This window comes from Oxyura jamaicensis, chromosome 7 (assembly GCF_011077185.1).
Source record: "Oxyura jamaicensis isolate SHBP4307 breed ruddy duck chromosome 7, BPBGC_Ojam_1.0, whole genome shotgun sequence".
Classification (NCBI taxonomy): Eukaryota; Metazoa; Chordata; class Aves; order Anseriformes; family Anatidae; genus Oxyura; species Oxyura jamaicensis.
This window is the reverse complement of record NC_048899.1, coordinates 16,658,510-16,684,290: the sequence shown is the minus strand read 5'-3', so window position 1 is coordinate 16,684,290 and position 25,781 is coordinate 16,658,510. Positions and strand designations below refer to the sequence as shown.

General features: G+C 41.8%; 2 protein-coding genes across 15 annotated transcripts in view; one reads left to right on the top strand and one right to left on the bottom strand.

Annotated features, from left to right (window-relative positions):
• Nucleotides 1-538: 538 nt before the first annotated feature.
• C7H21orf58 (chromosome 7 C21orf58 homolog) lies at nucleotides 539-9,960 on the bottom strand. Its single transcript, XM_035332487.1, has 8 exons — nucleotides 9,534-9,960; nucleotides 8,296-8,353; nucleotides 6,292-6,359; nucleotides 5,140-5,283; nucleotides 4,953-5,067; nucleotides 3,538-3,677; nucleotides 1,811-2,007; nucleotides 539-1,173 (listed from the first exon to the last, which is right to left on the bottom strand). Exons 1-8 carry the CDS (start codon nucleotides 9,591-9,593, stop codon nucleotides 1,158-1,160), a joined length of 798 nt encoding a protein of 265 aa, XP_035188378.1. The 5' UTR covers nucleotides 9,594-9,960; the 3' UTR covers nucleotides 539-1,157.
• A 5,861-nt stretch (nucleotides 9,961-15,821) lies between these two features.
• PCNT (pericentrin) overlaps nucleotides 15,822-25,781 on the top strand; it is a 95,214-nt gene continuing 85,254 nt past the window's right edge. For 10 of the 14 annotated variants that reach the window (XR_004752207.1, XM_035331074.1, XM_035331075.1 and 7 more), the window contains exons 1-5: nucleotides 15,822-15,998; nucleotides 20,613-20,825; nucleotides 22,786-22,836; nucleotides 23,559-23,738; nucleotides 25,134-25,277. Coding sequence is in view for 13 of the 14 variants with exons in the window: in XM_035331074.1 (XP_035186965.1) it covers nucleotides 15,921-15,998; nucleotides 20,613-20,825; nucleotides 22,786-22,836; nucleotides 23,559-23,738; nucleotides 25,134-25,277 (666 nt within the window). In the remaining variant the exon portion in view is untranslated. The remainder of the gene's footprint in view (nucleotides 15,999-20,612; nucleotides 20,826-22,785; nucleotides 22,837-23,558; nucleotides 23,739-25,133; nucleotides 25,278-25,781) is intronic. The other 4 variants (XM_035331081.1, XM_035331079.1, XM_035331076.1 and 1 more) reach the window with 3 other exon arrangements.

Sequence of the window (25,781 nt, the reverse complement as noted above, 5' to 3'; positions counted from 1 at the left end):
GCAGTGGTTTAATAACAACACTAGGTAGCTCAGCACCACCACACTGCTCTCTCAGTCTCCCTCCTCAACAGAACAGTGGGAGAAAGTACATTGAAAAAAGCTTGTGGGTTGAGATAAGGAAAGACAGATCACTCACCAGTTATTATCACAGGCAAAACAGACCAAGCATATGAGAGATTAATGTAATTTATTGCCTATTGATAACAAACTAGAGCAGTGAGAACTAAAATAAAACTAAAAACACCTTTCCTCCCCCCCCATCCACTCTCTCTACCTCCTCCCCGCAGGCAGCATAGGGGAACAGGGGAATCGGGGCTGCGGTCAGTCCATAATGCTTCATCTCCGCTGCTCCTTCAGTCACTTTGATGTGGGATCCCTTCCATGGGATGCTGTCCTTCCCAAACTGATCCTGCGGGGACTTCCCACAGGCAGCAGCTCTTCAAGTACTGCTCCAATGTGGGTCCATCCCATGGGGTCCATCTGTCAGGAGCGAACTGCTGAGCACTACTGACCATGGTGTCTGCAAAATTCTTTCTCAGTTTCTCACTTCTCTCTCCCAGCTGCTGTTGCACAGCATTTTTTTTCCCTTTCTGCTCTCACAGCCAGCACTGCTCACGGCCCACAGGTCCCTTTTGGAATCCCCTAGAGCTGGCTGTTTTCTCATATGGGTAAGCTCCAGCACTCTGCTCACAAAGGCATCCCTGCAGCCCCCCTGCTACCAACACCTTGTCATGTAGAGGAAGAACACGTTAGTTGATGAATTTTGGCAATTAATCCCTCATTCAGGAATCCTGTGTTAGTTTGCGTTACCCTCCCCAGGAAGGGAGCTGTCCACTCAGCAAAGGGGCATTTCCCCAAGTTACTGTGGGACTGTTTGGGATAGGATGTCTTGGTTCTATGGAAAAAAGGCAAAATTGTTGTGACTGCTTGCTGCTGCTCTAGGCTTGGAATATGCGAGGAAGCAATGGGTAAGCAGAAATGGGTAAGCAGATTGCAGGTACGTGGTACATTTGTTCTGAGGATCTGCAGTCTTTCTCTTGCTCACTTCTTGTACCAATAATATGCAGATGTACAGACATTAGGCTGTCAGTCAGGTTATTTAGGAACTCTTCAAATACAGGTTGACCTCCACGATGGTATGGTACACTTGCAGAGTGTCAGTATGTGGGCCACCTGCAACAAGAAAAATGGCTTTACTGTGTTTGGTAGTAGCCAACAGCACATGCTTGCTGCGGCTGCAAAAGGACAGTATAGATGTACAGAATCTCTTAATTCACAGTGGAAGGTAGCTAAAGAGGGAGAAGACAGACTAAAAGACATGAGAAGAACAATCGTTTTCTCCCTTTGCTGCCTTTCCCTCCTTCCCCCCCCTCCCTCCCCCCATTAAACCACTCCTTGTCTCAACCCACAAGCTTTTATTTTTTCAACATATTTTCTCCCACTGTCTTTCAGAAGGGGAGCTAGACAGCAGTGTGGTGGAACTTATGCCCATCAGCATAAAACCATCACACCATGGCATGAGCAGGCTGGCTTACGGGGCAGTGTGGCTGCTCGTGCCCATTCAGGCACTAGTCCCTGGTATGATCTCCTGGCACCTAGAAAGCAGTTGAGGACAAGCTTCAACTTCAATAAGCAGGAGAGGCTCAGGCAGGTGAGCCCTGTGAGGAGAGGGCTGTATACCTCTGCTTGGGGACTTCAGCAGTGTTTCAAGAATATAAATCCCATGGGGAATGTTAGCCTGAATGCAAAACACAGCCAACTCTTATTTAGCAGGTAAACCGGCTCATATCATCACAGTCCATTGACTTACATCTGCCCAGCTGGGAGCGTGCTGCTGGCCCAGTGACTAGCTGAGGATGTGGGTGGGAGCCTTCCGCTTGGCATCAGGAGACCGGCAGGCACGGCTGGGGGCAGCAGCCCCGGGGGAGAGTAATGGTGGTGGTGATGCACCGCGGACAGCTGGGGCCTGTCTGTTTTCATGGCCATGGGAGTGGCGAGCTGCAGGTCCTAGATGGAGAGAGGCAAAGGGTGATTTGCAGAATTTGTACCCCTCAAGAAAGGGAGCTTAAGGTCTCCAGCTGAGCAGCTGGTTTCCCACTCAGTTGCCTCTTTGTACAGGAAGTTCATCTCGTGCCCAGAGATTGGTTTCACAGGCTCAAACATACAGGGTCTGGCAAATGCTCAGTGAATTCAGATTTCACCTGGATATTCAAAGCAGTTTGTCCCACCACGCTATGTCAGGGAAACCTACACTTTTTTGGTGGAGTATCCCTGAGAGGAAGGTGGAGAACAAAGGGTCACACTGTTCATCTTCTGCCTCCTTTAGACGCAGACCCTTTCATCCAAGGTGATGATCAGCACAGCTCTGACACATTTCTGAGGAACTACCAGTGCCCCTTGCCATGTCCACAATGAATCTGTCTCAGGACAGCTGCTGAGGAAACAGATGATCCCTTGCATGCCATGCTGGCTATGGTGGTGCTGGCTCCTGAGATGTCAGTGTTCTGAAACGTGAGAGTGAGCAGCTGCTGTTGGAGGCATTCCATCTCAGGCAGACATTTGGTCTCAACAGGTGCAAAATATGTCAGCTTCCAGCTGTGCAGGCCATGGGGATGGGTTATGGAAGGCTATGTTTCTACCCTGCTCTTAAATGTAGGGGATATTAAGCCATTTGTTGCTTTTGCAAATAGCAGGTAGGAAAGGTGGGATTGAACTGGTCAACTACTGAAGAAGTGTGGGTGTTGCTTTCTTAATAAATGGCAACCTCAATCACCAACACAAAGAGAAGAGAAATCTTTCTTGCAGCACTGGGAAGTCATGGTTAGCCTGAAAATGGAAGGGATGAAAAAATATAGGGGAAGACTTCGCAACACAAAGATATCTCATCCTCCCTGAAGATTTACAGTCCTTGCTGCTTAGGTAATAAATGCTTCAGACTAGAGACTAGAAATACATTTTTCCAAAGCACTTAAGGTGGTTAAGGAGCTATATAGCACATTGTTAAAAATAGCTTAGGAACTGTGCACCTGTTCAAAATTGTTGTTCAAAATTACCTACATTTTGTTAGGCACTAAACATATTTTGGAAACAAACCTATAGGGGTCCACACACAAAAATATCTGTAAGACATGTCTTTCCAGAGCTTGCTAGCCATTGATTTTTAGTGAGACAGTAGCTAGAGCTGTGGAGCTCCAAGTATGACCACAAAACCTGTGCTTCAACTCTAGCCAGTTTTAAACTGCCAGGTCAAATTTCACCAGTTACAGGATTTGTAACAGGTGAAAGACCTCTTCTCTGTATGTTACTACTTCAGCTGTGTAGGCCAGATACATCTTAAGAGCTGGACTGAATCTAGTTTGCACTTGTGCATTTGACATCTTCTGTTGGGTCCTCACATGGTGCTAAACAGGACTGCATGTAAGACCTGTGGGACACCCTGGGCAGCAGAACTTGTTTTGTGCAGTCCCTGCAGCCCCCAAAGGACAGTAACTATTGTCCTATATGAGCAAGGATGGCCTTTGGACACTGTGTCATTACCTGTTGTGTGTGCTGAAGCAGGGGAGAGCTGGATCCAGCAGGCTGTGTGAATGCCACTGATGGCAGAGACTTCAGCATCATATTCTGCATGATGATCTGGTGCATCTGTGCATTCTGCATCAGCATCATCTCTACCATATCTGTGAAGAGGTCATCCCAAGGAAGAAAATAAGAGCTTTATCAGCAACAGAGGCATCTCAGTAGGGACTGCCCTCCGGCTTACAGACTGGTCACTACAACTGAGATAAAGCAGCAGAAAGGGACACTTGGATAGTATTATGGTTATGTAGTCAGGTGGTGCAAAATGAATGTATACGAGTAAGACCATTAAGACCAGGTCTCCTGTTTCTCCTCCCTTCCAGAAGAAAGCTGCTGTTGAGCATCTTCTCTCTGATAGTTCCCCTGCAAGCCTACCCCTCTAGCTACGCTAATTGGCAGGCTGGAGAAAATCTGTGCACTGTAGCTCTCTCCAGGAAACACTAGGAGCATGGACAGGCATCTTATGGCACTCTCCATGGCTTTGGCTCAAGATTATTGTTGTCCACATGAGAGGTTTCTTCAACTTTACATGATATTGCAGTGCCACCTTGAGATTCCCTTCCACGTGCATCACATCCATTTACCATGATCTCTGGATCCTACTTACAAAGGACCTGTGCAGTGGAACTATTTTAAGTATGAGGAGGAGGAAAAAATAAATAAAAACAACTCTTCTTTTTAACTGATCATACCAAAGCTATTGTAAATGTATCAACTTCAGAATAGTCATGTATGAATTTGGACTAATTTGTTTTTCAAAATAAATTCCTATTCAAATAAATCCAGTGACTTAAGTGAAGAAATAGATGAGAAATATAACAATTTTGTGACTGGAGATTTCTTTGTGCCATAACGAAATCTTTCACTGAAGGTTGAGACAGGGAAGTCATCCCAGGGTATGTATTATTTCACAGTAGCATCCACCCATGTTTAGAAACAAGCTCTTTTTATTGACATTGTACTATACTCATAAGAGTCTTGTTTCCAAACATGGGGCACAACTGAAGCCTATATTGTTCTGAGAAGATTAAACAATAGGTTAAGAAAAAACCAAAAGAATAAAAACGGAGTTTAAAAGCCAGTTAGTGAATTTTGAAATCATCCATTTGCATGAGTTTGACCTTGCTAATGTTACTCAGTGCCATGTCTTGAGCTTTTTTTTTCTTCCCCAAGCTTCTCTGACACCTTAACCTGGCTTTGCTGAGCTTATAGTCCTTTTTTTTATTATTATTTTTTTTTTTTCATTTTTTTTTTCCAGTTGTTGAGTTGCATGCTGTCCCCTGACAGCATCCAACTTCCTCTCACAGTGGTACATTTCCTGGGTATTTCCCTGTGCCCAGTGATGGGACCTAACTGCTAGACCCAGGGAGTGATACCTTCTTTAATGCTTCCAGAGCGGGGAGCTGCAAAAGGCTGGGCAGGGGGTATCTGTGCTATCAGCGGGGGCAGCTGTGGTAGCTGCTGGATGATAGTAGCAGGCTGAGGAGGCATCTGGGTAAGAAAGGAAAATAGAAAAGTCAGGATTGTTTTTGGCCAGTGTTTCCTAGGAGTGAGGATCCTTACCGCCTGCTGGATAATCCTTGGTGCCTCTGCTTGGGGTGCTGGAAAAGGTAACTGGTAGATGTGTGGGACAGCAGCTCTGCAGTTCCTAAGGTGTCCCCCAGCCAAGGCAGAAGGCTGTGACAGCTCTTCCAGAAGGTGCTGGTCCTGCAAAATCAGGTATCTTCTTGCAGAAAAGTTGGTCACAGAAAGGCTGGCAGTATTGTTACACTCTCTGGATTAAATGGGATGAACCTTTGGAAGTCTGCAGCGGGGCACAGCTTTCTTCACCTAACAAACTGCTCCAGAAACTGCTGCGTGTAACAGGCAGACCATAACTGAGTGCTACATGAAGGAAAGTACTCAACCAGAACTGGTGCAAGTATAGAGAAAGTGTTTCTTCATGCATATCTCAAGCACATACAATCTTCAGTGTGAGCAAGAGGGAATGGAAAGAAGTGAAGACCAAAATGCAAACATGTCTGGGACAATGTTTCATTAATGATTGAGTCTGTCCACAAATGAGGAATAAGTAGCTGTTGTCCTTATGTTGGCAGCATTAAGAAGTCCCTTATTTGCATTTTGGCATTAACCCAGAGAGCTCGTGATACTTGTTCAGAAGAGAGCTTGTTCAGAACAGCATCAACACACCAGATAACTGAGGTGGATGCAGACCTGCTGCTCTCCAGCCCCTCTGCCTGACTAGCAGGACCCAGCTAATGACTCTAAATGAGAAGAGAACTGAATACTGCCCAGCCAAAGAATTAAAGGACAGAAAAGAGCTGAATTCACATGGGCAGCAGACATGCAGATAACCTGGTCCTTGCTGTTGTTTGTGTACATAGAGGTCTTTGCCTGAGAGGGCTCGGCTCAGGGAAGCACAGCTGCTCCTTGCCCATGTTTGCAGGAGGCACGAGGATTAACCTGCCTGCATCCACCACTGGGCATGTCCTGAGCACAAGCTCAGCCAGCAGAGCACATGGGCTTTCCTCAGCTTCCCATCAGTCTCCTTCCTGTTGTTCTGTTGGGAGGCACACTTCTCATAAACACGGCTCAGTGCATTCACACTGCTTGTTTAAGGTGACATCTAATTTTATCATTCAAAGCCTACTCTTGTGTTCACCACATTAAACTGCACTCCTCGCACAGTTACTTGACAACATGGAGGGCTCTTACCCTAAGCTCCTGCAGGAGATCTTTCCTTCGCCTCAGGGCACTGTGAAGCATATCCTCCTGTCTGCTCCCTGAAGGAGGAAAAGTCCATTATCTTTTTAAAGCATCACAAAAGCAGAGCTATTATAACACCTGCATTATGAGCTTAATTCTGGAAAACATGTTACGAGATACCTTGATTTCTTCCAGAAAAAGCTTTAAGCTACTTTTCTTGTCAAATCCATGAATGGAAACCGACTTTATAGCCCATGTAGACACAGCTGCTTGGCAGCTCTACAAAGGCAATGCGCCTTCTCTGAAAATAAACTTTTCAGATTGCTTTTTAAAGCCCCCTCTTAACCTCCTTATTTAACCTCCTTAAAAGAGCTTCAGGCTTAGAAAATCATTTCAGCCCGAAAATTTCCAGTTGTACTGTGCACATCCAGAGGATGATTGTACAAAGTATAAAAAAGTTTATGGCATATCAAAACAAATTCAGTTTTAAAAACCAACTTTTCTATTTCCTTTTTGTTTTGAAACATCGTCTTTTTCAGATCTTCCCACAGAAGAAGCTGATTTTGAATTATGTTGAAATGAAAACAAAAAAGAACATTTTCAGATACATTGGAGGCATGCCTGGCATCTATTCTGAAAAGTATCACTTAGTATTTTGAAGCTGAAAGTTGGATTTTTTATTTTTGGCCACTACAGTGGAAGTTTCCAACTATTTGTGCATCATCTCAATAAATATGAGCTCAGAGTAAATTCTAGAAATGTTACTCATCTTCTTCTACTGGTTGGCTTTAATCCACAGATAATACAATTATAAGCACTGCATGTGTAATTAGGTCCTGAATTTGGTTCCGGTAAAGAGCAGGAATCCCAGCTTACTTATAAAGTTTCTAAGGTTTAGACAATTCTTTACAAAAGCTAGAGAATCAGCTAGAAGTTGATAAATAAAGGAGTTCAAAATAACTTGTGTCTTTATAAGAGTCTTTCAACAGCTGCTGTGATGGTTCACTCATGTGCATGTTCCCTTTAACACTACTTGCGTGGAAGCTATGCATGCTATGTGCAATGTATTAACCTTTTTGCATGGCATTTCAAGTTTCCTGGTAAAATGAACATGGGTGTTCCAGCTCTTACCAATCGAGTCCTCCAGACCAACTTTTTCAGTGTAACGATTTGTTTCATAAGCTGAGTCACTTTTCTTTTAAATTGGAAATCATGTTCTGGTCTGCACAAGGCTGTATCATTCAGGTTCAAACATGCAGAACAGCATCAGTAATAGACTGGGCCTTCTGCTTGGACTCCTCAGAGAAGCATGGCCATGATAACAACTCTTTTTCAAGCACATAGTCACTTATGCTAAGCATACAGCTGGATTGAGACAGGGGCTCGCTTCTGGGTGTAGGTGTTAGCACAACCAAAACAACCAGGCGTGTGCTCCAGCTTAGCCAGCATCCACAGCTGAGAAGGCACAACAGAAAACCTCTGCTCCTGCCTTCCTATGCATTCTTTGTTATGGCAGTGGACCTGACTAGCTGACTGTTTGCCTTTGGCCAAAAAAAAAAAAAAAAAGTTGGAGAATTTCAGAAGGTAAAATGCAGACAGCTGCAAGTTTAGCAAGGCCATTCTCCTTGCATCAAGACTTCTAAGGTTACTGGCTTGGATAGGACCAAGACGCATATGCTGATTAGTATTGCTGTGTATGCTTCACTGGGACTTGCATTGGCTACCTCAGGGCTGTATGCATACTTAGATACCCAGACTGAGCTAAAACAGCACAGACTCAAGGTTGGAGCCTCCCTCCTGTCCTCCAGACAATGTCCATGGCACCAGAAGCTGAGACAGAGAAAGTTCTGACTATTCAAATGCCCAGATGCTGAGCACACAGGGGCAGAGGCCCCTTCAAATTTTTAGGGAGGAGATGTAATCATCTGATGTGATCCACTGAGGAACATGATTAAGAACATCACTAATCCCTTTCTGTATCACATCGATAACCGGAAAAAATGTTTCTCTTACTTGCTCTTGGGACAGGTGAGTCCATCTTCCCTAGGTTCTCCTGTTCCTTTTCTAGTCTCTGTTGGTAGAGCCACAACAAAAATGATTGTCAGTTAGGCAGCAAAGTTCACAACAATTTTCAACTCCGTATTGCAGACATAGGTTTGGGATGGAGGAAATAAAGCAGAAACGGGGGCAAGGGACACTTTTAACTGCTAAATCAGCCATCACAGCTAGTGAGGGCTACTAAAAGTATAGAAGTGTATAGAAGTATTAAATGTCTCACTATAAATCTAGTCATAGCAAAAGAACGGTAATGCTTTCAACTGTCCAGTCCATCCCAGACCTAGAAATTGATAGCACATTGAATCAGAAGACTTATGTATAACTTATTTTGTAGGGTAGAGAGGGAGATCATAGGAAGAACTTGATACCAGACAGTTTTGGATACTCAGTGCACTTATAGGCCTAAATGGCTCTGACCAGCCTCACCTGGGGCTTCTATCCACACTCCCTGCCCATATGCCAGGGAGCTCCTTTAATCTCATCTCTAGGTTTTCAGTTCTTTCGTGAACTGTACTGGATGAACACTGGTCTCCAGTTCAACCACAGCCATGCCTGTGAGTGGCCACAGATCCTATGAACCCTGATCCCAACCTGCAGACATTCCCCATTTTGGCCTCAGATCTGCCTTATCACCATGAGTTTAACTGATGGATCTGGACTTTTGGTTGAACCCTGCCACCATCTCGAGCTCTGCCTTGCTTGCCTTGCTTGGGCCTGGCCCCTGTCCTACTGGCTGTGCTATTTTTGTCAATTCCCTGCTCTGCAGGGAGCAGCCGCCCCTTGTGGCTCCCTGATGCTCAGAAATTGGAGTAGAGACCTTTCCCTGATGCACAGGCTCTTTTTTCTGTCTCCTGTGTGCTGCCCAGCTCCATACTTGTGAAAGCTTTCCCCTCAAGTGTCTGGAAGATCTAGGACAAAAGCCTACACCTTGAAGAGAGAGGTTAGATGCCACTTCAGGCATTCACATCTCCAGGCAAATTGATTTTCCTTATAGACAATCTTTAAGTGGCTTTTACTTGTAGAACTACTGCACATTGGTCTGCCTCTGCTTATGTGATGACAGAAGTTCTCAGTTCTGCAGGTCCTCTTTGTATCTCAGTAGAAATAGAATTGTTTAAAATACAGTGTTAATGCATAAACATGCAACAGCAAAAAGTAGAGCAAAGGTGACCGTTGTGGAATCATTACCTTACCTTTTCAAGGAGTCTGAGTTTCAGTTGGGCCATGTGATCCACCACTGAAGGATCTGTCATTGTAGTAGTCCCCCAGAAGAGCAGGCAGGCAAAACAGTGTTAAATAGATAAGCAAAGGCAAATAGCTTTTTAGTGGTCCCTTCTTCCAATACACAATCTTCACAGAAAAATTCCATTAGGGGGAAAAAATAAAACACGACTGGGAGAAACAAGGAAAGAAAATAAAATCTTCAGTTTCACTGCCAGGTCAAAATGAATACAGATGTCCACCACCATATCATAGACACAGCTTTTTGGGTCATTTCTGTCAATGCATTTTTGTGCTGCTGGTTGCAATGGTCACAGAAGGGTAACTCAGCGTGAGTATTTGTCTATTCTTAATGGTTGCTAGCCTTCACTGGCAGTGTCTCTAAACCTTGCCCTCTGCATTGATAGCATAGTTTTCTACGTAGCTCTGAGTTTTGTTCCTGTAGCCTGGTTGCTAGGTTTGCAGTGCCTATCCACAGTATAAACAATTTAATCTCCAGGTGTAGAAGTTTGCCTGTAAATATCCATTCACATATGGGACAGGGAGAAAAAAATAAACTTTTTTTTTTTTTTTTTTTAACCATAAGCCCAATGCCAAGGTTCAGATTATGATCTGACTGATTGATACCTGATGACTGTAAGGGGCCCATATGCTTTTGACATAGCCTTTCATGAGTTTTCATGACCAGATAGTAAAGAAAAAATGAAAAATAAAAAAATAAAAATAAGGAGTAGAGCTGGAATTCACACCAGGATGAGTAAAACAACAAAGAGTCTGCATTATAACAGCCTTTTGCTTACTATCTTCTGAGCAGTCCCCCTGGGCTTCCTTCTCCCTCCTAGCAAAGCCGTATCAGTATAAAATGTAAAGCAACATTTACCAGAGACAGCCATAAAATCAAAATCAAGGCATGAGAAAGAAACCAGGTGATATATACTCTTCCTTGATACCATATTTCAACCCAGCTCTGTCCCTAGGAGAGGAAAGTTACAACCCCTTCCTTACTTGAAGGCCATGGACAAGCCCCAGCTGAGCCACAGATGACAGCTGAAGTGGCAGATAGACAATTGTACTTAACCATGTGGGAGCAGTACAGATCACCTCCTCTAGCTGTGACCCATACAGCATGTATGTGCAATCTGTCCTTAAAAACACACGAGTGGGTAGTCACTGTAGGGATTATCATAACTGAGACGTGGGTCCCAAATACAGCTGCAGACCTGTGACAGAGCTGGGGCTCAGCTTTCCTTGACAGGACTCATTTTTGATTGCTAAGAACAACAAACATTTTTGATCCCTTCACCTTTTTGGCAAGTGCAAAAGCCTTTGACAGGGAGTTGCCTAGGTAACAACTTTAGCATAAGCCTCATTATGCAAGTAAACTGTGTAAGTATAGAAATATAGTTTACTTGGTCAAAATAAACAAACAAAAAGGTTTACATTTAGATTGTTTAAAATCTAGATTCCCCTAAAAATTACTGGAAACTTTAAAATTTGTTATACAAAATAGCATTTGACTCCTCTCCATGCACTTTTCCTGGTATGGAAAAAGTGGCTTATACTCCTGTATCACATCCCCATTCAGATGTCTCTTTTCTAAGCTAGAGAATCTACTTATTTCCTCCTCAAACAGCAGATTTTCCTTACTCATTAATTTCACAGCTTGGAGGAGGCTGGGAGAATATAATGGAAGTGCCCACAAGGACAGTTCTTATATCCATCTCTTGGCCTCTGCTATCAGCCACGCTTATAAGGTGCTGCATGCTTCCCTTCTGATCAGACCTTGTTTGTCTCATCAGGCTGTTTGTCTCATGTTTATCCTACTTGCTTCTCTTTGTACTTTTCCATTTCATAAACTCTCTTGTGATGGGGTGACCAGAGCTGCCTGCAATATTCAGGCAGTGATGTAGCAAAGCAAGAGCTGCATTGGTGTTTTCAGACAACCACAATAGCAGCAAGCCTGTTATTATTCATTGCTGATGCTGTTGATGCTGTAGTAGCCTTTTGGACTGCTGATGAATTTTAAGTTGATGTTTTACCATAAACTGGTTTACTAAAGTGCACCCTAGCAGTTAAGGTTCTAGACCCTTCATTGCAATAGAAATATAGGATTACAAGAAAGGCTAACAAAAACAACCAACTTGAAGTATTTAATTAAAAATATAATGAGTGTTAAACAACTGAGATGGCGTACAGGCTCCTAATGACAGCAACATATCAGACAGACACAAAAGTGTATTGTAGAAAATGATCTATAGAGTTACAGTGAATCACAAACTAGGGATCACAAACGAACATGAAGATGCAAAAAAGCAAAACCAGACAAATTTAATTCTACAGAGCATTAACAGGAGTGTTATGTGCACCTCACAGGAGATAATTTTCTGCTCTATTTAGCAGTGCTGAAGTTATTTTGAATGCTGTGTCTAATTTTAGACATGGCAGTATAAAAAGGAAAAGGAAGTCCAGAGAAAAAATGCTAATAATGGTAAATTAATATAAGCACTGAAGAAGAAACAGGCTTTGTTTAATTTATTAAGTAAATGATGAGATGGGGTCAGCTAACAATATTTAAATTAGTGAAAGGAAATACAGCTCCCAGTCAATTTATTAGTAAACGATGGAACAGCAATGTAAGACAAAGCTTTCACAGAAGGTGTTTATAAACAATTAAACCAAAAACAAAAACAAACAAACAAACAAAAAAACAGCTGTGAACATCATAGGCAGATTGGATCCCTCTTTAGGTACAAGAATTGCTTAGATGATGAGGTCCAAACTTGTAGTGCTTTTCTGTGATGTCTTTTAGTGATTTTGATACTTTATGCCCTTGATTTTAATTACTATGTTTTCTAAAACACACTAGAAAAGGAACCAACCAGACACACATGGAAATATCAGGAGACAATAAACTCTTGTGCTCAGGTTCCATAGAAAGGATTCTTTATCATTTCTTATAAGAAGGTTTTCATTTATTAAAAGAGAGGTAAAAATAATGAAAAGAGTATTAAAAGAATGAAAAACACACACACAAAGAACTTCACCAATGGAGAGGTGTATGCAATTTCCTTCCAATCAATTCTTTGCTTCTGCCAATTGTAATGCTGCAAATTAACAACCAAGAGCTCTCAAGCTGCACTTTTGAGCCTGAACTGAAAGATAGGAATATATCTTGAAGACATTTCACTTAGTTCCTGTCTTTCCCATGTCATGGGCACCAGCGTACTTACTAGCATCAGAAACAGAAGAACTGAAGGCTTACTGTATCTCTCAGAGAAATGATAAGCCATGTACATGGTTGCAATGTGCTAAAGTGTGATGATGTCTTATATACACAAACTAATGGTGTAATTGCTTACCTGTCAGAGACCATTTTCTGTAGGCCAGGAGGCTACCTAGTGCTTGTAAATATTACAAAAATTTACTGTCTACGTTTGAAGCTGATATATGAAGAAACATCATTTGCAATTAGAGTTTTTTAATGCCATCATCACATAATAATGTGCAGTTTTGTTTTTTACTATTATTTCTGAAAACAGTGATCCCAGTTTGAAACAAATTATGCTTTTGGTTAACTCTTCTTATAAGACAATGACAAACCACTAGCATCTGCAAACGCTGCTCACTTATTTGCAGATTTGTTACAGCAGTCCCCAAAGTTCTCAGTGAGGTTTCATTATCAGCCCGATCTTGGCAGTGTTATGAGCGCTATGTCTAATTGAGTCAAAGTGTGAACAATCTCTGCAGTTTTTATTGTTATGTCAGGTAGGACTGGTCCCAGCACAAACAGGTGTGATGGGAAAACATGTGGCAAAGCTGAGCAACATTGCAGAGCCTGAGTTCTGTGCTGACAAGGCAACTTGGCCTCATCCAAACTGTTGCAGTGATGGAAGGTTGCCAGATAGCTGATGCCCTGACCAAGACAGGCCTTTCTCAAATACTTCTGGTTTTGTCAATTTAGTTAGACTGGCACTAGAAATACTGACATGTTAAAGGATGGGGATGTAAAAATATATATAATGCATGAGCTGGTTATCAGAATAAACAAATAAATACCAATAAATTGAAATCCATTAAACCCAAAAAAACATGAGTTGTTTATTTTTAGGTTCTATCTGGAGTGAGAAGTCAAAGCAGTAACTTACTTTAAACCACATCTGTTCAAGTGACTTAACTGAGTTAACACAATTACCAGGGCACATGCCGTGACATATTATCCTTTTTTCATTGAACAAGCTTCTTTGTTCTGAGCTTGCCTGTTTTCTTTCACTTCTCAGATGGTGTCAACTACACAAACCTTCACACTGAGAAATTTCATAGCAGACTTTATCCCTTTTCTTAGCTAAGGTTACGAGGTCACAGCACCTGCTCCTTGGAGAAAACAAACAAACAAACAAAAACCAGACAAGGCTGACAGGATAGGAACTAACCAAGAGCAGTCTCAGGAGCTTGGCTGCTCTCACTGTGTGGTCCAAAGACCCTATATGGTTGACTCCAGTCTTTTTGTTGTTTATGCTGAAATATTTACATAGAAATAATGTGGCAGACCAAGAGAGTGGTACAAAATATTTATTTCAAGGATGCTGACATGTCTGTGTTCCTTCCCACATACATTTTGGATCAAGGTTAACATAGCATGGGAAGAACAAATGGCATAGATGCAGTCCATGCCATGGCATCTAGTTCTGGCTCATGTACCATGGCTGTTGCAATGGCCAAATTTGGGGCAAGAGCCCATACAGAGATGAGCCCAACCTAGGGATAAAATGTATGGAAAGGACTAAGGACAGTGTGGTGGTTTTACCTAGCTGGGCAGCTGAACTCCACCACAACCACTCTCTCACTCTCCCTCCTCAGAACAGGGAAAGAAGAAAGTATGCTAGAAAGGAAAAAAAAAAAAAAAAAAAAAGGCTAATGGGTTAAGATAAGGCTAATTTAATTAAAGCAAAAGGGGGAACAGGGCAAAGGCTGCGTGGAATCACAGAGAGAGAAAAAAAAATATTCTCTACTTCCCATCAACAAGTGATGTTTGGCCACGCAGATATTGGGCCTCAATATGCGTAGCGGTTGTTTGAGAAGACAGATGTCTTCCCAACAAGAGCCCTCCACTGCTTTTACTGCTGAGTGTGACATTGTATGGCATGGAACATCCCTTTGGTTGGTTTAGGTCAGCTGCCCTAGTGATGTTCCTTCCTCCTCTCTTGCCCACCCCAGCCTGCTGGCTCTTGGAGGGCTGGGGGGAGTCCTGATGCTGTGCCAGCACTGCTCAGCAGCAGACACGACACTGGTGTGATACGGCTGCTGTTCTAGCTACATGTGCAGACACAGCACTGTATGGGCCGCTGCAAGGAACGTTAACTCCATCCCAGCCAGACCCAGTACAACCTCCACCCCTCATTCCGTAGTATTTGTGTCACAATCAGGTTCCACATACTTCAGTATATTGGTATTAAGTGGTATTTAGTGTTTAGTGTGTATATGTGTATACTACGTATAGTGGTATGCATATATATATAGTATATATAATAGTATATATATAGTATAGTGTGCATATATATATGGTATATAGCATATAGCATAGTATATATATAGTGTGTATATATATATTATAGTGGTATTGGGTATTTAGGATATTGGCATTCAGTGCGTAGGGGTTTGCTTCAGCAGGACCCGGACGGCTGTGAGACCCTCTCTTGTTCACTAGCCCAGCGCCTTCTGGTGAGTTCACACCCCCGAGTTTGCACGTCCCAGCACCCAAGGCTCGTAGCACGGTCTGTAACAGCCCGTGGCACCTCTCAGCCTCCCCAGAGGCCTGTGGGTGGCGGGGCTGTGATACCCCCGCTCAGTGCACGGCTGTTGCAAGGAGCCAACTCGACCCCAAGGCGGACGGCCCGGGCATGGCGCAGTTGAAGTGCCCCCCGCCGCTGAGCGGCCGGCCCGCTGTGGCAGGGCAGCAGCTGCCCTCTTTCGATTGGCTGGCGCTGCCTCGGGGCGGAGCCACGGCAGGCGGCCCTTTTGAAAGCGACCAACCAGAGCGGCCCCTGCCGCGCCTGACGGCTCTCCCATTGGCGGCCGCTGAGGGGAGGCGGAGCAGAGGGAAGGCTCCGGCTCCGACGTCAATCCCAGGAGTCAGTTGGCAGGGGTGGGCGGGGCGAGGCCAACGGCCGCTCTCGGTAATTGGCTGGCGGGCAGGCAGAGCGCTTCCCACCTGCCCTCTGAGTGGCCGGCGCGGGCTGCGGCCGCCTGGCGGCTGGCCGGTTCAGCCGAGGCGGGCGGGGCAAAGCCCGCGGGGCGGCCATGACGGAAACTTGCCCGCGCGCCGCGCCGTGACAGCGGCAGGGGCTCGGCCCGCCGGCACCATGCAGGCGGCGGCAGCGGAGGAGGAGGAGGAGGCGGCGGCGGTGCGGCGGAGGAAGCTGGAGGCCGGCAGAGCCAAGGTGCGGGGGGCGGCAGCGCGGGGGCCGGCCCCGAGCTCCTGCCGGGCCTGCGGGCTCCGCTCCTGTCGCGGAGCCGGCGGCTGGGCTCGGGAGGTGGAACAGCCGTGCGCTGCGGGGCACCGTGTGGGGCGGGGTGTTGGCAGCGGCCGGCCTGTGGAGCGTTGCCGCAAGGGCTGCGGCTGGAGCTGCGCCGAAGCAGCTCGGTGGCGGGCAGCGCAGCTCTGCCCTGCCTCACCTGTTCCACCTGGGTGCTGCCCTGGTTGCCGCAGCGCCCGCTCTTGCTCAGCAGCTCCGCATCTGCTTTGCCTTCGCGGCCCTCATACGTGCTGTGTGGACGCTGGCCTCTGTCAGAGAAGGATTGCGTGATTAGTTTTTGGATTAATGGTGGAAATGAGAGCCATGAGAATAGGAGTTCCTCAGGTTGGAAAGTTAGGTTGCCTGTGGCAAGACTTCTTCTAATGTTTCTTTTGTAGCTCTTCTGTGAGTGCAGTGTCTGCTTATAGTTAGAAAAAAGTGATGTACTTGCCTTTAACAAGTTACCAGTTCCCACCTGTTGTACAGCTATTGTTTGCCGTTGGGGAAAAAATAAGTAGGGAGCTGCATTAAGTTTCAAGTTACATCTGCAGAGCATGTGCTGCCCCTTCTTGTTGGCTTGTTTATTTTGCTAAACTAGATACTAAATATCTCGTATCTTACCATTTAAAAACAAAAGTCACTAGCAGCTTTGTCCCTGGCAGCTCCATCAATGCTGCTGCTTTATGGCAACCTATGCTAAGAGAAGAGGAAAGAATGTAGAAGTGTAGAAAGGCAGAGATGGGTGTAGTGCTTCCTTTGCTTACTAAAATGTCACAGAGATCCCTTCTTTACCTAGCAGACTGTGGGCAGTAGATTTTCCAAAAAAAAAAAAAAAGTGATACAACACCTGGACAAATTAATAGAAGAAATATTTATTGGGGCTTGTTAAACACAAAGATACTCTGTTTTGGCGTAGGAAGGCAACTGCGAGCTATAGATTCCCTGGTATGCTCATCTAGTTTCTAGCGCATGCGTATGTGTTTGCCCTGTTTTTATGTCTTTACTTGCATGCCTGAAGTTGAAGAGCTAACTTCTCTTCTAGTATTTAGCCCAATATAAGATAGACATTTGGTCTTATTCAGTGGTCCTTCTCATGTTCTTATGCCCACAGTAGTATTTGGTCGTGTTGGTGTGTAGGTTGGCTGCTGGACTGTAACTTGTTTCAAAAACTTCCTTTGGATAGCTTGTATTCTTGAAGAAATCAGTAGGGAAACATCTTTAGTTTTCTTCTTTGTGTTGTCCTCCTTATGAATGCAAATACTACTTTGGAAGTGACTAGATGCAGTATTTTCTTCCTGTGGTGAAGGCCTACAGCCACCTAAGGCAATTCCACCTGTGGTCCAAAACAGCATCATGCATTGTTCGTCCAGCTCAGCTTCCTGAATCATCTCGCTGTGTTGCTGCATGGGACAGGAGCGTGAGGCTTGTCATGCATTGCAGGCATCTGGTTACTACAAGGCAGGTTGCTACAACAATGTGGTCACGCTAACCATGTCTGATACTGCTTGAATCTGGAGGTGTCAATTGTTTAGTATGTTGTTTTTCTCATCCATAGGTCTTGGACTGCTAAATAATGACTTGGGAAAGGGCTATAATGTGTATGTTTTTCTCTTTAACAGTGACTGTGTTATTCTTTTTCATGTAGGGATAAAAACTCCATTATTGAAATATATTTGAAACTGCCGCCAAATAATAAAAACAAACTCAACTTCTATATTAATTAGAAATTGACATTTGGCAGCTACTGCATCAGGTTTTTCAAATTTTCATTTTTCATATATGTAATACTGATGGTCATGGTAGTAATTGAGAAATGTTACAAAAAAATCCCACCCCAACAAACAAAAGATTGTGCTTTTTTTCCCTCTCTTCTCAAGTTAGCTAATATGCGTGTTGGCCTGCTGTACATCTGGTTACAGAGCTGCATGTGTCATACCTTGTGTGAGATGTTTCTTCTGTTTCTGCATTGTACATGGTAGGAGCTCAACAAGGAGTGCAAGTTTTCCAGGAAGTCTTCCTGTTTCGTCAGTTTGAGATTCTTAGAAATTATTTCTTGGTTTTGTCCAAGAGCACTTGCTTATGTTTACTGTATCTAAGAGGTGGGTGTTTGAATAATCTGTTCCTATTTGGGTGCTGATGTGGTTTTCTGCTCTTTTGGTACTGATTTCTGAAATGTGTAAAGCAGTAAGTCAAAGAGTAAATGTTGTTCCCAGTAGGCTGGGGAGAGCTGAGCTGCGTTCCATTTGCTGCAGCTTTCCTGTATGCTGGCCTGTGCCACTGGTGTTAGTCAGCTTCGGATGTTCTGGTGGATGGATGTCACCATAGCAGTTCATCAAAGGGGGAAATAAAGCCTTCTGGGCCTGTTGTAGTGCCAGGATGTTCATGTGGCTGTACCAGTCCAGAAGCGCCATGTGGTTGCTGTTTTTAAGCGACTTAAGACCAGCAGCTGACCAGTGGAAGTGAAGTGAAGTTTGAATCTATCAGTAGCTGTGAAAAGGCCACTTCTGTGCTGAGAGCTGCTTTGGATACTGTAATGGGCAGTGCTGTTGGTGCAACGTTGGTTTACTAAGTCCTGGCTAAAAGTAGAGGTCGCACCTCTGTATTTGCTGCTACAAAGCAAACTGAGGGTCAGGTCGATCAAAAGGGGCATGACGGGATCTCACTGTAATGGACGAAGAATCAGTGTTAACTGCTTTCTTCATATGGGCTAATTCATGTCACTTGATTGTGTATTATCTGATGACATTTAAATTTGTGTAATGACACTTAAATTCATGTAGCTTATTAAAGGCTTTGGAAACCTGGTAACGCCCTGAAGGTTGCTTTTCCTCACCCAGTGATTCCATAAATCTGCAATTTGACTCCAGACACTTTCATGGGATAATAAATCCAGTAGTTACCAGGAATCTTGGAGTAGTTGGTAATTCTTGCATAATGCTTATTTTTCTTTCTTTTTTTTTTAATATATAAGAATTTGACAAAATAATTTTCTTTTTTGTTTGTTTTTTTGAGATGTGCATTTAAAAATTTGTACTTGTATGGATGTTCAGTCATGGTAAATCTTATTTTTTTAGTGTCAAATATCTTTCTTGGTCTTGCTTCATTAAATCATTGATTCCTTTCTAGAATGAGAACCCTCTATGCCTTTTGTTTCTCATATTTTCTATGCGTTTTACTCCTGTTTTCCCTTTTTTCTCCTTCAGCAGCTTCCTCTACTTTGTTATTCTGCAGGTTTCCTCCTGTCCCATTTTCCTGTGTTATCAGCTTAATTAGTGCAGTAGCTATTTTTCACATACAGTGCCATCAGTAAGTGATAGAGTTAACGCCTGACTTCAGCAAATCGTATTTGTCTCATTACAGCTTTATGTAATAGTCTACAGGATTTAATCATTAAAAAAATGTTTGTACATAAATGCTTGTGAGAAACTGGTGTCTTTCATATCTGCATAAAATGCATATTTGCAGAGTGTAGGTACTGTGTATCTGCTGAGTAGCTAAACTGTCAGACAGAAGTTTCTGTAATGAAATTGGCATGGGTGTAAGGAGAAAGAATGTGAGCCAAAGAAAGGGGCAAGATTTTTCTGCAGTGTTGCTGTATTACAGGAAAACCAAGCTAGGAAACTGGATTCTCTCAGATATTGCAAGTAGAACTTTGCAGTTGTGAGAACTTACATCCTGTTGTCATTTTCGTTATCTGTTCTATCTCATCACAAGGATATGTTACCAGTGTAGTCAATAACCTTGGGGAAGGCTTGTTCCCTATGAGAAGGATGCCTGGATTTATGCTGTGAGGGAGATGCTACTTGGAAATGCTGCCTAAACATAATACTGGAGTTGAAAATACGATAATCCTTTTTAAGCTGTTTAAGGTGCTAAGGAAAGTTAGGTAATAAATTCTGTCAGTGACATTGTTTGCAAGTCCCTGGTGCTTCACAGAGCTGTGATAGTCTGATAAAGTAGAACATCTGATTCTTCAACAGAAGAAATTAAAATGACCTGGCTTAATTAATTTTCTATTTATGTACTATAGTCTGCGTTCTTTCTGGGAAATGTTGCTGTATTCACTTAAGGGGGTGGCAGGGAAGGAGCATGAGGACTTGACTTCCATTAATTTTAGTCGTAACGCTTATGCTCGCAAAGATCTGTTTAATGCATTTCTAGGGGGTTATTGGTTTTGCCTGTCTTGCAGAAAGACCGTTCTTTTTTATTTTCCTGATGATACTAGTATATTAACAACTGGTTCCTTTACTAATCTGTCCTGCTGTAATTCTGAATTGTCGTTGACACATTAAGCTTCACAGAGTAAAATCTGATTCCTATGTTGAAATGAGTCTTTAGTACTAGTGTGAGATTTCTTGATTAATTGCACAGTTACTCGGTATATTCTGAATGTGTAGTAAGTAGGGAGATAAAGCAGGTTTTCTGCACATGTATATATTTTATCAAGCTAGTGTCACCCATGAGTGCATTAATCTTGTGGTCCTGCTACCTTTTTCTCACTTACCTCTCCCTCTACCTGTTCCAATCTTTTCTGCACAGTTTGCTTACTTCAGACAACGAAAAACAAAAGGTGACATCGCGCAGTCGCAGAAAAAGACGGCGAAGAGGAAGGGCTCGTCTGTCCACACGTATGACGTTCCGCAGGAAGAGCACGCACTAGTGGCCCAAGGCTGTGACTCTCCAGATGTTGGTAATAGTATAGAGAATAAGGCTGCAGACACCAACCTCCTAGAGACAACAACAGAAACAGAGGTAAATGTTAGTATTTCTCGTGTTTCACTTCACTCCACCTGCAGACAGCAAGTATTCCAGATGATTGTTCTGCTTAACTGGGTATTAGCTCTCTGGCACTGTCAGCTGGCTGCTATTGAGAAGTAAGGAAAATGACCTTTTCCTTTTGTAATAGTTAATTCTCTTAAAGTGATATAAATAACTGGAAAAAAAACAAAACACCTTTTTTTCGCTAATTGAATCTCATCCAGACATCTCCCATTTTTGGGATGGACAGGTATTGTCAAGGAGCTGTTGGTTGTTTACCTGATAAACTGAGGTCTTTCATCTCTTGCTGCCTTGAATTTCTCTTTGGGCAGATTTTTGATTCTGTGGGTGTGATTCCATGAAATGGCAAATTTAGTCTGAAGTTCATGGTAGATGAGCAAAAGTGCCAGGACCTTATAATACTTGGTTACATATCGCTTTGCTGTCTCAAATGTGCTTACCCTATTCTGAAAAAAATAGATTTGTTGCAGCATGTTCTTATCAGTTACTGTAATAATGCAGAGCCAGCATAGACATTACATTCTCTGACAAATCTGTTTAAAAGATAACTGTGCTTATGCCTGATATATTTGAGGATGTTTGAACAGATAAGCTGCTAGAGGTAGTGCTGTAGGCATGCTAGTAAATGTGGAAATATATAGCCTGTGATATAGCTTGAGATGAGCAGTTGTCTACTAATAGGTTTACTCATCTGTTTGAATTAAGCAGTTGCTTTCTTGCTTCAGCTCACAAGCATGTTTTTTGTCAGCCATGGATAGTCACGTAGCTTTTTCATCTTATAATAAAAATGTAGTTTTGAACTGTATTTTTTAATAGGAATTTCTTGCTTCGGAAATGGCTGACTGACTTTCACAAGCCTCAACAGCTACAATTCAGCTTGTGGCTACCACAAATTGTATCCATCTCAGTCTGAGATTTTACTTAGACGGTAGTTTGAGTGTTTTTCAGCACTTCCTCTATGCAAAGCTTTTTCTCTAAGCAAAGTGTGTTTGGGGGGGCAGTGCATTCTGCATAAAAAGCAGCTTGATGTATTTTCACAACGTACAACAGTAGCATCCAACTAGGATATATGGAAACCTGAAACAATGGAGAATACCATTTTGTTTATTATCCTTTCTGTTGTGACAGTATCCCTAGTGCGTTGAGGATATCTTATATGTATCACAAGAATTAGAAAAGCTTTTATGAAACTACATGCTAAGCTGTCAGCATTAGAAAAAGAGCTTGCAGTATTTTTGTCACTTAACTGTAGCGTTAGCAGCAGTGCTCTTGTTAAATTCATGGGAACTTAAATTTAAAACAAAAATCCTATTGCTACTAAAAAGCTTCTGTCATAATACCCTGCTTATAAAGTAAATGGAATTGCTTTCTAGGTGATGTAGACAGTGGTCAGTGGAGACTTGGTGCTGATTCAACATAAAAGCAGGGCTATTGGCTCCCTTTTCTAAATAGTGCTAAAATCATTTTATTATGACTTATGGATGAGTTTGGTGATAGTTTAATGTCTTTGAAGATACCATGCTACAATAAGGATATGCATCAGAAAATAGTATTGCTTTTGTAACCGAGTTTCATATTTCTTAACTCATTCTGTCAATTAACTTACTAATATTTAGTGGTAGATTAAAGAGTGATCAACTGTATTTATGGGCCACAAAAGCAGGAGATAAAACATTGAGTTTCAATGGTGAGATTTAGTCCTAATTTTTTATTAGTCATTCATAATAATTATAAAATTTCTGCATTTATTTCATTGATTTGACCATTGGTGATCATCCAGATAAATGTTTAAGTCAATCTCTATGTCATTTATGTGTTGTCTTGCAGTGTGGACCGTTCTCGTTTGTGCTTAGGGTGTTTCCAAAATAATTCTGCTTTTCCTTATGTACCTTTAAAACATCTGTGATCTGGTATTTATTTGTTTGTTTACCAGAGGAGTGCTGATATGTCCATCCATGATGCAGTGAATGATCATGCTGCTGAAGTAAGTGTGGATTCTTTTTGTACATTAAGTAAAAGGTGCTGATATGTATCTAAAAGAAGAGTATAACTGGTTACTAAAGTGCTGTGTATATATAGATACTGAGCATTGTTATCAAATGCCATTTTACAATTTAAAGCTGTTGTTTATATGCACATGTGTACTAGTTGTGAAATTGGTTGGTAAGAAAAGTGTACTGAAATCATAGGACTTGTCTGGATGAATTTGAATGATGTTTTTAATTTAAAACTAGGCTTATTCTTTCATTGTTTCATACAATAAAAACAAAAATAAATAAATCTTAAGTGCAAGGTGCTGTCTCTTACAATAGGATTGTAATGATAGTGCTCTTAAGAAGCCACAGGGTTAACTGTAGCAATTTCTTCTTTGTACTCAATTTTTGGTTTGCTGTTAGAAGCCAACATGGCACTTTGCCACAGTTTGGCTCTGTAGTATCACAACTCTTCTACCCTTTATCTTGTGAAAATGTTACCTATGGAAAAAAAATATTTGAAATTTTAAAGAATTAAAATAAATCCTTTGAAATAAAATTTCATGAACTTAAACATTTTTTGTTAAATACGAAATTTAAATGTTGATTTGTTTTTAAAATAGAATTTGCCCAGAATTTAAGCTTGCATCTGAATTTATAGCCAGAATTGTCATAAAACAGAAATGGCATATTGTTTTGGTGAATAAAAACATATTTATTTTCTTTTATGAAGAAAGTTACAATAAATTCTGCACCAGAATGCAGTGAGCTTGATGCTAAGATGTGTCAAACTAAAATAGCTGAGTTAGAGAACAGGCTTCTGGAGAAACAGGAAGCAGTTGAAAGGCTCACTGCACAAATGGATGAACTACAGGAACAGCTTACCCAGCAGAGAGACTCTATGCAGCTCCAGGTATGTTTCATAGAATTAGACTATGGGGTTAGTATAACTATAATTTAAAAATTATGTAGGACACAAAACCCCTAGCGTTATTTTTTTATTGAAAAGTACTTCACCTTGTTAGCATGTGTTGCCAAAATCAATACTTATATTTTCTCTTCATCAGTTAGTGTAATCGGTGTCCAGGCCTTTGTATTATTTGTATGACGTGTTGATAAAATTAAATTTGAAGTAGTTTTATTTTGAGAGATTTTGTTGAAATGCTTAGATAAATATTTCTGAGCGGAAGAATTTGGATGTTTCCTTTTTTATTAATTTTTCTCTTGCTGTATTGAGGAGTGAACCTTTACAGAAAACACTTGCAAGAATCACCAAGGAAAGTAGCATTAATCATTAATTGACTTGGGGCTTAATGTAAAAGCATAGAGCTTATATTTTTGTAAGTACTGATGTTAAAAACACACATATCAAGGTCATGCTTTCAAATGGTGGAAAAACAAGAACAAAACAAAGTATTCTTCAAACTATTTAAAAGGAGCTTACTGAAGTATCAGTGTTCCTGTGGATATATACCTGAAAACCACGTAGTAGATGCAGCTAGTCTCCTTTTAAAATATTCATGTGGGTGGCAGACCTCCCTCTTCCCCCTTTTTTCTGCTGAGATGACCAAGATCATTATGCTTGATTTTGTGTTTTTTCTGGTGCTTTTTGAGGGGTGTACTTTTTAGTATGGACAAGCGATTAAGTAGGATAAGGTAAATTTTATTAACTGACATAGATCTTTCCCTCTCCAAAAATATATAAGAAGATATTTTAAATTCCCTCTCTCTAGCTTTTTTGTGTAAAGGTAAGTTATGAGGTGCATCCAAAGAATAATTTTCTCCTTTGTGTTTTTTTCCTTTTTCTAGGATTGGGAAACAAGGATGTTTCCTTTTGGGGAGGAAACACCTTGAAAAGATTGATGTGATTACCAAAAGTTTTTGTTAATGTATCCCATCTCATTAGCTTTCTCTTGCATGGCTGAAGAGCTGGCGTAGGAAAAAAATTGGGGGGTATTAAGTAAATTTATTACAGCCTGTGGAAGACAAACTTAATTGCTTTTACATCATCAATATAAGCTGCAAAATTTCCACGTAAAAATGTTTTTTCGTGATGGTATCCTGCCATTTGCTTAAAAAACGAATGAGATTTAGTTAGCTTCTGTATCTCTTTGAGATCAGTGGAAGGTTTCTCTTTTGTCACTTGTGTTATGTTTTAACAAAAATATTCCTGATCCTATGTTGTGAACTTATTAAAAGTTCCATCTAACAATGGATTCTAACAGCTTTGCTTTAGGCAAACTCACTCAGTTCATAATCTGCTAAGAATATTTTAATTTTAAAAGTGTATTTCTTGTGACTCACTTAGGAAACAACTGTTCGAGAGCAAAATGAAGTCATAAGGAAACTAACAAGCTGCCTTCAACAGGCAAAGAAGGATCAAAATGACCTACAAGAAGAGGCTTCACATGTAGCTGAGCAGATCCATGACTTACAACTTCAGTTACATCAGGTATGCTCCTTCTCTAATTTTAGCTTCCTTACAAAGGCAAGGGGAAGGAGAGGGAACAGATTTAGAATTTAAACACACAAAACATTCTAAGCTTATTAGATACCTCTTCATAGTTCAGTTTGTGATGCAGCAGTGAAAATGATTTCAGGGCAAGGCAGAGTTATGGTTGTGGTGGTTTTTTTTTCCAGTTGCTGGAGAGAACTCCTGGAGACATCCATATTTTCCACTTACTCCTGTCCCTCTGTTTAGTACCTGATAGGGAATTTTCCATAATACTTTTGGTTTGGGATCTGTACACAACAGTTGCTGTAACAATGTGACCAGTTTACCTTGCCTTTGTTGAAGAAAGCTCTGTGTGGCTGTATAATGTATAGAGAGAAATGACTGTAACAGCTGAGCTGTAATACAGAAACTTACGTTGAGGTAATTAATGTGCATTGCTTCAAAGAGGGAGATATAAAATAATTTGAAGATTGTTGATGTAGTCCCTTGATGCATAGGAAC